The sequence below is a fragment of the Centroberyx affinis genome, unplaced genomic scaffold (genome assembly GCF_046629955.1).
Source record: "Centroberyx affinis isolate AG114_WGS23_722 - 3 ecotype Tasmania unplaced genomic scaffold, CSIRO-AGI_Caff_v1 ptg000739l_1, whole genome shotgun sequence".
NCBI classification, from domain to species: domain Eukaryota; kingdom Metazoa; phylum Chordata; class Actinopteri; order Beryciformes; family Berycidae; genus Centroberyx; species Centroberyx affinis.
This window is the reverse complement of record NW_027279352.1, coordinates 391,815-402,094: the sequence shown is the minus strand read 5'-3', so window position 1 is coordinate 402,094 and position 10,280 is coordinate 391,815. Positions and strand designations below refer to the sequence as shown.

At 38.8% G+C, this 10,280-nt stretch overlaps 1 protein-coding gene across 1 annotated transcript; it reads left to right on the top strand.

Moving 5' to 3' along the window:
- The first annotated feature begins 1,085 nt into the window (after positions 1-1,085).
- Positions 1,086-2,164, top strand: LOC139644441 (melatonin receptor type 1B-like). Its single transcript, XM_071519791.1, has 2 exons — positions 1,086-1,238; positions 1,415-2,164. The coding sequence occupies exons 1-2, from the start codon at positions 1,086-1,088 to the stop codon at positions 2,162-2,164; spliced, it is 903 nt and encodes a 300-aa protein (XP_071375892.1).
- Positions 2,165-10,280: the final 8,116 nt, after the last annotated feature.

The following is a 10,280-nucleotide window of genomic DNA, read 5'->3' as shown; positions in this document are numbered from 1 at the left end:
TAAGTAAAAGTAGCAATACAACAATGTAAAGATACTCCATTACAAGTAAAAGTCCTGCATTCAAAATCTTACTTAAGTAAAAGTACATAAGTATTGGCAGCAAAATGTACTTAGAGTATCAAAGTAAACATACTCATTATGCAAACTGTCCCCATTTAGAGAGTTATATTTTTCATAAATTATTGGAATATTAATACTGATTTATTGACATATATGTACATGTAAGCAGCATTTTAAAGTTGTCAATGTGAAGCTAATCTTAACAATTTAGCTATACTTTTGGGTAGTCTAATCTATAACAATGCTATTTTATAGTTATTTTATAAAGATGATCAAATGTTGTTATGTTGTTGTCAAATGTTAAATATAAAATATTGATCTGAAAAGTAACTAGTAACTATAGCTGTGAAATAAATGTAATGGAGTAAAAAGTACAATATTTCCCTACAAAGTAGCATACAAAGTAGCATAAAATGGAAATACTCAAGTAAAGTACAAGTATCTCAAAATTGTACTTAAGTACAGTACTTGAGTAAATGTACATAGTTACTTTCCACCACTGTCATACATACACAGTGCATATGACAGGCATATACCTTAGTTGTCCGGGTAAAGTGGGAGTAACTTGTGGTGATCGTTTTCACAAGCTAATTAGATGCCGTTTACCTTTTCTTATCCAATTAGCACAGTGATGAGAGATAACATATAGATAACATAGATAATATAACATAACAGTAATAGATAACATAACCAGCAAAACTAATATAGGTATAAAATCCTCTAGTCTCGATTTCTCAAGTGTGCTGTATGCCCTTTTTGATAGCACTTAGTGTGTCTTCACTTAATATTCTGTCCTTGTCGTCAGGGGTTTGTCTTAATCTTGATTCATCTGGTGGGCACAATGACAGGGAGCCAGGAAACTGTCACCTATCTGTGTGTTTCTAAGTGGATGTTAGTGTGATTGATTGGCTGATACTGTTAAGAAGGCTGCCATGGGTGAGGTCTTGCAATGTATATACATGGAGCTGCTACTGTACTCAAGGTTGTTACGGTTTCTATCAAGGCCTCATATGATCTAACAACACATGATTCTCTGTCTTTTTCTTCTGTCCTATAAAGGGAATGTCTTTGTGGTGAGCCTGGCCTTTGCCGACTTGGTGGTGGCCTTCTACCCTTACCCACTGGTGCTGTATGCCATCTTCCATGATGGCTGGTCACTGGGTGAGACCCAGTGCAAGGTGAGCCATGACTCCACTTTTATCTCTGACCTTGTCTCAGGGCCTGAGTCTTTTTCTTTGTCATCCTGACTGGTCTATACAGTATGTATTAGCCATTATTAATTGACTGATTCTCAGCATAGTCATCTTCTTACTTTTACCATCTTTCTTTCTCTCCCTCTGTGTCCCTCTCTTAGGTGAGTGGCTTCCTGATGGGCTTGAGTGTCATTGGCTCTATCTTCAACATTACAGGCATCGCCATCAACCGCTACTGTTACATCTGCCACAGCTTCGCCTATGACAAGCTGTACAGCTACCGCAACACGCTGCTTTTAGTAGCACTTATCTGGGCACTGACTGTAGTGGCAATTGTGCCCAACTTCTTTGTTGGTTCACTGCAGTATGACCCACGCGTCTACTCATGCACGTTTGCGCAGACGGTCAGCACGTCCTATACCATCACCGTGGTGATCATCCACTTCTTTGTGCCCATCACTGTGGTCACCTTCTGCTACCTTCGCATCTGGATCCTAGTGATCCAGGTAAGGCGTAAGGTCAAGTCAGAGGTGCGCCCGCGCATCAAGCCCAGCGACCTGAGGAACTTTATCACCATGTTTGTGGTGTTCGTGCTGTTTGCCATCTGCTGGGCGCCACTCAACTTCATTGGGCTGGCTGTTGCAATCAACCCGGAAATGGTGGCGCCGCGCATCCCCGAGTGGCTCTTTGTGGTCAGCTACTTCATGGCTTACTTCAATAGTTGCCTTAACGCCATCATCTACGGCTTGCTGAACCAGAACTTTCGCAAAGAGTACAAGCGGATCGTCATGTCCATGTGGATGCCCCGCCTCTTCTTCCAGGAGACATCGCGGGGCGGCACCGAGGGCATCAAGAGCAAACCCTCACCAGGACTCAACAACAACGAGCAGGTGAAAGGAGAAAGTGTGTGATGCTTCCTCTTCTTTTTCCTCCTCTTTCTTCTTCTCACCTCCCCTCTCCTGTGTTCAGTTGTGGAGTGCCATTGATCAAACTCTACTCTCACTCCACTGTGCTGAAGCCTCATTGAACTCTGTGGATCAAATACAGTGACCGACAGTGAGAGCGAGTGAAATAAAAATGGAAAAAAAGATTTTAAAAAAAAATGAGAGGAGTGTTGACTACAATAACTGTGTTATGCACACTTTGAAGAGTGCCATTCATAAAGCATATATTCTAACTTATTATGTATCATATTCTTATGTACACCTCAGGGTGCCTGCCTCCTCTGCTGCTTGGGCAATATGCATTCAAAAGTGGAGGCACCAAGAGTTTATTTATTTAGATTTTTCTACATCATAAAATCCATGTTTGTCTGAAAGTACATAATGGCGCTTTCACTATCCTCTTGGTTTTGAGGTACTGTACTGGTAGTGTACTACCGTACTACTGTACTAAGTATTTGGCACGCCAAATTTTCATAAGGGTGTACTGTATAACAATAATTACTGTGTCTTTAATTTTGACCAAAAGATTATTCATTTATTTTCTCATATCTTTTCTATGACAAACATGAGTAAATGTACTACAAGCTGATAAATCACTAACAAATATCTGTTTCAGTTTGTTAGTGGTAGATGCCTCAAATTCCTAATGGGCATTTCCATGGTTTGTCAAAGGTGCCTGATCTTTTGCTTATCGCCTCAAAATGAAGATTTTGCCAAAAAAGAAACCATGCTGACAGAAAATGACGGTGGGTTTACAGGTATATCATTGTGATCTCTTACCAACATCAGTTATACTCAGCCACTGATTGGGTAGTTTCAGTCGGCACACAAATACAGTGTTATAAAATTCTTATGAACTAAAACCTAAATTGTTATGGAATGCCTACATTGTTGTAACATTTAGGTATTCAAAGGGGAGATGAAACAACGAAATAGACACCTGCATAGAGCTTTGTGTATTACTAAGATGTCCTACAATAAAAAATAACATTATAATAGTAAGCCATTGTTGAGAAAATGCCTTTGTGCTATATTTGTAGCCTAGCGCGCCGCCATCTTTATTTTTGTCAGCGCTTACGTCATGGGGTTGGTTGTTAACTAGGAGTACAGTACTGGAGTTCAGACTAGTTAAGTGTTGGTACTAAGGATTTTGAATGTTTTGATGAATCAAAAGACCCACAAACCAAGTCAGAAACCCAATAGCTGTGAGCCTGTTAGAAAAATTGCAGTGATCAGACCAGCTGTACGGAGGAGGAGAAAGACAGCAGCAGGATGCCTGAACTTGAAAATTGGTGCATTGGAAATAATAGGTGGTGCCAGTGCGGGGCTTGGAGCCCGATACCAACCTATGTTGAAAGTATGTGCTGCCAAGAGGTCAGTTTGGATTATCTGATACGAGATCGCTGTATCACAACCAACCCGACCGTTCAAATAGAGAGAAAGAGAGAGAGGGAGAGAGTCTCTGGGGGATGTCCTGCTGAGACACTGATGCTCAATAAACAACAGGTGAGCTTTCAAGAGTAGCTACCTACATTCAGCCGCCACGGGAAGTGCTTAGAGCATACCAAGAAACCACACAAAACACAACTCTGCACACAAAGTCTGTGCTCTATGGAAGCCCATTTCCGCCAGTGTGATGAAAAAAAACAGTCCTGTAAGTCATTATAATGAGAAACTTTCTCAAAATAATGTCTTAGTATCTCAAAATAATGCCTTAGTATCTCAAAATAATGAGAAACTTTCTCAAAATAATGACTTAGTATCTCAAAATAATGAGAAACTTTCTCAAAATAATGACTTAGTATCTCAAAATAATGAGAAATTGTCTCAAAATAATGGCTTAATATCTCAAAATAATGAGAAACTTTCTCAATAATTTGACTTAGTATCTCAAAATAGTGAGAAACTTTCTCAAAATAATGACTTACTATCTCAAAATAATGAGAAACTTTCTCAAAATAATGACTTAGTATCTCAAAACAATGAGTTAGTATCTCAAAATAATGAGAAACTTTCTCAAAATAATGACTTAGTATCTCAAAATAATGACTTAGTATCTCAAAATAATGAGAAACTTTCTCAAAATAATGAGAAACTTTCTCAAAATAATGAGAAACTTTCTCAAAATAATGACTTAGTATCTCAAAACAATCAGTTAGTATCTCAAAATAATGAGAAACTTTCTCAAAATGACTTAGTATCTCAAAATAATGAGAAACTTTCTCAAAATGAGATACTTTCTAAAAAATAATGAGTTAGTATCTCAAAATAATGAGAAACTTTCTCAAAATGAGTTCATTATTTTGAGATACTAATTCATTATTTTGAGAAAGTTTAACTAACTGCCATGTTGTGAAAATATTTTGTTTTTTATTTTTAATTACAATATATTATTATTAGCTTATAATTATATATAATTATTGTTACGATGTAGACTTAACTGACTTAATTGTATGATTATACAGTACTATCTCATATATTGTGTGATAATCCTGATCATATATGATACATAATGTTTTGTGTTAAATTGAATATTAATTAAATATTTAGGGGCACAGCTTTGGCAGTAGCCCAGCACACACATTTCCTGTGCTTATTCTGTTTAAAGTAACTAGTGCAGTGCCCATCCGCACCGCTGCTGCACAGAGTGCTGTTTGCTTGCTTATCCAAAGTTTATTAATATTGCACACTGAAACACTGCACGTCCTTGGGTCCCCAGCAATACACCTTAAACGTAGCATTACTAGGTTGAGCAGATGAGATGAACCATCCCTGTGACGTCACCAGCTAGCTTGCTAGAAGATGGCTGCGCCCTATTGGCGAAAAAGTGAAATGTTGTTTATTTTTCTAGCAAATCTAGGTGAATTTCAGACTTGAATGCAGTGTCCTGTCTTGTCTGAGGTAAAATGCAAATGAACCAGAGTCATATTATCAAAGGCTTCATCTCCCCTTTAAGCCTACTATAGTGTCATGAAACACAAACCCCAATCTTATATAAGCACAATTCAACTGTTTAAAGCTCGGACAACAGTGTACTTATGCAGTTTACAATGTTTAAAATGTACTCTTAGTAATGATGAGAATCAACACCACTTTCTCTATGCATTTTACACTTCATATCACGACCAGAGAACAGCAAACAAGCATACTCAATACTCTATGCGTGAATAATGCTACTGTTTTTATCAAGTTAATCTTAGTAAAACCAAGTGAATCAGTTTATGCAGGCTGATCCCCAAGCTTGTGATTCTGTATTCCATGATGGTGAAGAATGTGCATGAGTTTTTTAATCAAGTTATGTTTTATGTCTTTTTGTATTCCTTACTATTTTGTTTTTGTTTTAAGGAGGCTAGTTTGGGGTCTGATGATGACTATGTGCTGAAAAGATGATAAAGACAATAATGGTAATGGTAGATGATGATGAACGGGTGCAGGAACTGATGCTGCTTATTGGGTATGTCTGATGGACTGAAGGATTATGAGACACAAGCTACAGACAACAACAAAAACAACATATGTTTGTATTTATTGCTGTGACTTATTTTAAACATTGATGTGAACATGATTTAAAAGACTGTCAATGTAAAAAGTTTAAATGTTAATAAAAACAACTTTATTTTTACATTTTCTCAACTCATTTGACAGTTCATGCATCCTATTGATTGATAATGTGCATAAAGCTTACAAAATCTCCATCCATTACCATTTGCCGTGCACTATATTAAAGAAAAACGAGGTCGTTTTTTGATTGAAATAGAAGGAGATGACTTGGAAATTTCAGAATGGGTGAAATGGTTTTGCATGCAGTGGTGTGAAAATACAAATGAAGTCTCTCCCCTACTATCCTTACCATTAATGCTCTCCTATTCCTCATTTCCCCCATTTACTTTTCTTTCCTCCTTCCTCCCCTTCTCTCATTATTTCCTTGTCTGCTTTCAGCCATTCCTCTGTGCTCACTCATGCTTCTGCACACGGTCAGTAGTTGTCACCCTCTGTGAGCATTGCTCGGGGGATGATGGGAGATTAATGCATACAAATTGCCTCTGTCGGCCCAAACATTGCTTAAGTTCCAGGTTGCCCATCATCTCGGCACTGGAGTCAAATGAGTGCTGACAGGAGCAGTGGCCATGGGTGAGAAAATACTCCTGAATATGGATTTCCCCTTAAACCTGTGCATCCTGCCATGACAGAAATGGCTCAGCACTTCTCCCTGGAATTCACATTCGTGCTGTTACTGTACACACCTTGCATGCCAAGACTCAAATTAGCAGAGAGGATACTCTTGACAGAGATTCAAAGTCACAGGACTAATTGATCATTCACAGACTGCAGCACTTGACTACAAACACTGATTGAGGTTACACAGGATTTCTATGCAAGATTTTTTATTTTTTATTTTAGCATGACTCAAGTATGCTCAAGGTGAGCAAGGTTATTTGCAGTGGTGGAAAGTAACTAAGTACATTTACTCAAGTACTGTACTTAAGTACAATTTTGAGGTACTTGTACTTTACTTGAGTATTTCCATTTTATGCTACTTTGTACTCCACTAACATTTTAGAGGGAAATATTGTACTTTTTACTCCATTACATTTATTTCACAGCTATAGTTACTAGTTACTTTTCAGATCAATATTTTATATTTAAAACATTTGATCATCTTTATAAAATAACTATAAAATAGCATTGTTATAGATTAGACTACCCAAAAGTATAGCTAAATTGTTAAGATTAGCTTCACATTGACAACTTTAAAATGCTGCTTACATGTGCATGTATGTCAATAAATCAGTATTAATATTCCAATAATTTATGAAAAATATAACTCTCTAAATGGGGACAGTTTGCATAATGAGTACGATTACTTTGACACTCTAAGTACATTTTGCTGCCAATACTTATGTACTTTTACTTAAGTAAGATTTTGAATGCAGGACTTTTACTTGTAATGGAGTATCTTTACATTGTTGTATTGCTACTTTTGCTTAAGTAAAAGATCTCAGTACTTCTTCCACCACTGGTTATTTGTACACCCCTCTATCTCTCTTCATCACCACTTACACCGACACACAGCTCTACCTTGTGGCCATCTTTACTATTAGGTCTTACTGCTGCAAAAGCTTAATACTGCCTATTTGTAAATTATGCATGGATATCGCATATTGTAAAGTGAAAAGATTCCACCTCATTAAATTGCAGTAATAATATCTATGTAATTAAAACACTTTTTTTTTCTTGTTGTGGCTCAGTGGTCTAAGGTGCATACCATGGAACCGCAATGTCCTGGGTTCGAATCTGGCCCAGGACCTTTGTCACGTCATCCCCCTCTCTCTCGCAGTCTTTCCTGTATCTGTCCACTTTCAAAAATCTAATAAAGCAAAAAAAAATAAAATGCAAAAACTAGAAAATCACAGAGTGGGCTAATATTTTCTAACAGCACTATATGAGATTTCTCCTAATGTCCTACCAGACAGTTGGTTGGCAACAGCTTATTCTAGAAGAAGGCAGCTACCACAAGCCACAGTGTATGCAAATGCATGCTCCATTCACAAAATATGAGAGAAATATGTTTTCCCATCATGAAACGATTATGTGAAGAAGACACAGCAGTAGTTTGACATAGCAATGAAATAGCAAGGTGGAAAGTAATGATGTGGAGATCAGGCAGGTGGATGGGTGGATACATTTATTTTCAACTCCAACAACCCTGGTTCAATTCCCAACTTAATTTTTAGCCAAACTTTTTCTTGACCATGACCAAAGCCTTACCTTAACCAAATTGTTTTAGTTGCCACACACACACACAGATCCCGATGTGACAAATTTCACATACTGAGAAGTAAGGGACAGGTTCACGATAAGAAAAAGCATCTGGAAGGCTCCAGCAGAATGCTTGTCAGCAGACTTGACTATCAGCTCTTCCTCTGAACTGAACTGATTAACAGTTAGAGATGTAGACTTGCCTGTTCCAACTGACCCAAGGTTTATGGTCCATTTAGTCAGAATGAGCACAGACTTCACAGAACGCAGGCATACATTACTCTGGCAGCTGGGCTACATTGGTTCAAAAGGGATGTGTGTGTGTGTGTGTATTTCAAAGTAAGCAAAGTTGAAGGATGAGGAAGAGGATAATGTGTGGTTGTTGAGGGAAAGCGGCACAATAATGTCTGATGACGATGTAATTTGTCTCCTTGACCCTCAAGGCCCAAACGCACTGAAAGCGTCTGCCGCGTGCGTTTTGAAGTACACCTATTGTTTTAAATGGCCGAACGCGCACCAAAAGCGTTATGAGGCGTGTCAAACTGCCTTGACGCCCCTACTCCGACCTTGTTAACGTTAGCCAGCCAACTTGAGGAGCAGCCAAAGCATGGACGAGGAGAAGCTCATCAATGAAGTCCAAAAACGACCTGTGCTATATGACTGCAAACTAGAAAGTTATAAAAAATAAAGACAAGAGAGACAAGGCATGGCGTGGAATCTCTGAGGTCGTCAGTGCAACAGGTAAGTTAAAATAAATATCAAGTCAGCTACCCAACCGGTAGCTAAAGCTAATGTTAGCTAGCAAACCTTATCCCCGTTCGGGGCTAGCAAACTGCACAAAATGACTCAATCTATACTGTCTTTAACGATGACTGTAAGCAAATCCAATTTTCAAACTTTGGATAATTGTTTGAAAACACTGTTCAACTAAAAACCTAAAACTGACTTAACGCTAGCTATATGGTTTCATTGCACGGGTTCTGTCTGAGCCAGATTGTCGAATGTATTTTTATACACCTGTATTCATTGGCTACTTGTATAATTGTGTTATGTAGGCAGTGGCAATGGTATGTAGGCAACGGTGCTTGTCTGTGGTGGCTGTGATTGTCAGGACGGAGAGAAAATACCATGTCTGCATTTTAAAGCCCCAATCTTGACCATATAAATGTGGGGTAGATTTACAAACATTCTATCAGTGTGATCTGTGGATTGGAAAATATGAGTTTCTCATTCTCAACCTATCATAAAACAGAATATAAGTATATTTTACTCCAATGTTTAGAAACATTACCAATGTAAACAAACCTTTCATAGCCAAAAAATACAGCAAATACATTAAAAAAAACATGTTTACCTGTTGTCTAGTGTTAGTCATTTTACTAAGAGCTGAATTAATCAACTAAAAATGAAAACATGGCATTTGTTCGTTTGGATCACTGGTTGGACCTTTAATCTAATAAAATATTTAGACTCATGACTGGTGATAGGAGTAACTTTAAGATGATTGAAGAGAAATTACAACAATGATTGAAAATGATTTAATTCATTCATATTATTAATTGCATTCAACCATACAAAATCTGAGGCAAGCTGAAGAAAAACACTTGAAAGTCATATCCCATCTCCCATCTTCTCCTCCCTCTTGCAAACAGTCTCTTTCAAACCATTTGGTCTTGCCATGGGACTTTTCCTTCTGGAGAGAGGAAGTATGCAGCCAGCTTGTCCCTCACTGCATATGCATCATTAGACCCACGATTGCCCTGCATGTTCTCCATGTCTCCTAGACGTGCAGGAGTGGCCTCCAGCTCATCCAGCCACTGTTGATTCTCTCTGGGATCGAGTAGAAAGTTGTGCAGGATGCAGGTAGTGAGGACCAGTGCATTCACACGCTCTGGGTGTAGGTTTAAGGCATGGAGAAGGATGCACCACCTTGAGGTCAGGATGCCGAATGTATTTTCCACTACATTCCTGGCCCTAGACAAGCGATAGTTAAAGATCTGCTGGTGCCTTGGCAGGTCCCGACCAGGGTACGGCCTCATCAAGTAGGTTTTCAGAGGAAAGGCAGCGTCGGCTACTATAGTGTAGGGGAGGGCACCTACATCCTCTGCTCCAGGAACCACCTCACGGTTAGGCACCCCAAGGGTCTTTGCTGCCAGTCTTCTTCCTAAAGCTGACCTGGCAAAGACACCACCATCGCTGTTCTTGCCATATTCTCCGATGTGGACCACCCGAAAGCGTTACTTTGCATTGACCAGGGCCATGAGGACTGCGGAGACCACCCGAAAGCGTTACTTTGCATTGACCAGGGCCATGAGGACTGCCC

Coding starts and splice junctions, on each gene's coding strand:
- LOC139644441 (XM_071519791.1), top strand. CDS start 1,086: ATGATTCTCTGTCTTTTTCTTCTGTCCTATAAAGGGAATGTCTTTGTG. Junction 1,239..1,414: donor TGGGTGAGACCCAGTGCAAG/GTGAGCCATGAC, acceptor TCCCTCTCTTAG/GTGAGTGGCTTCCTGATGGG.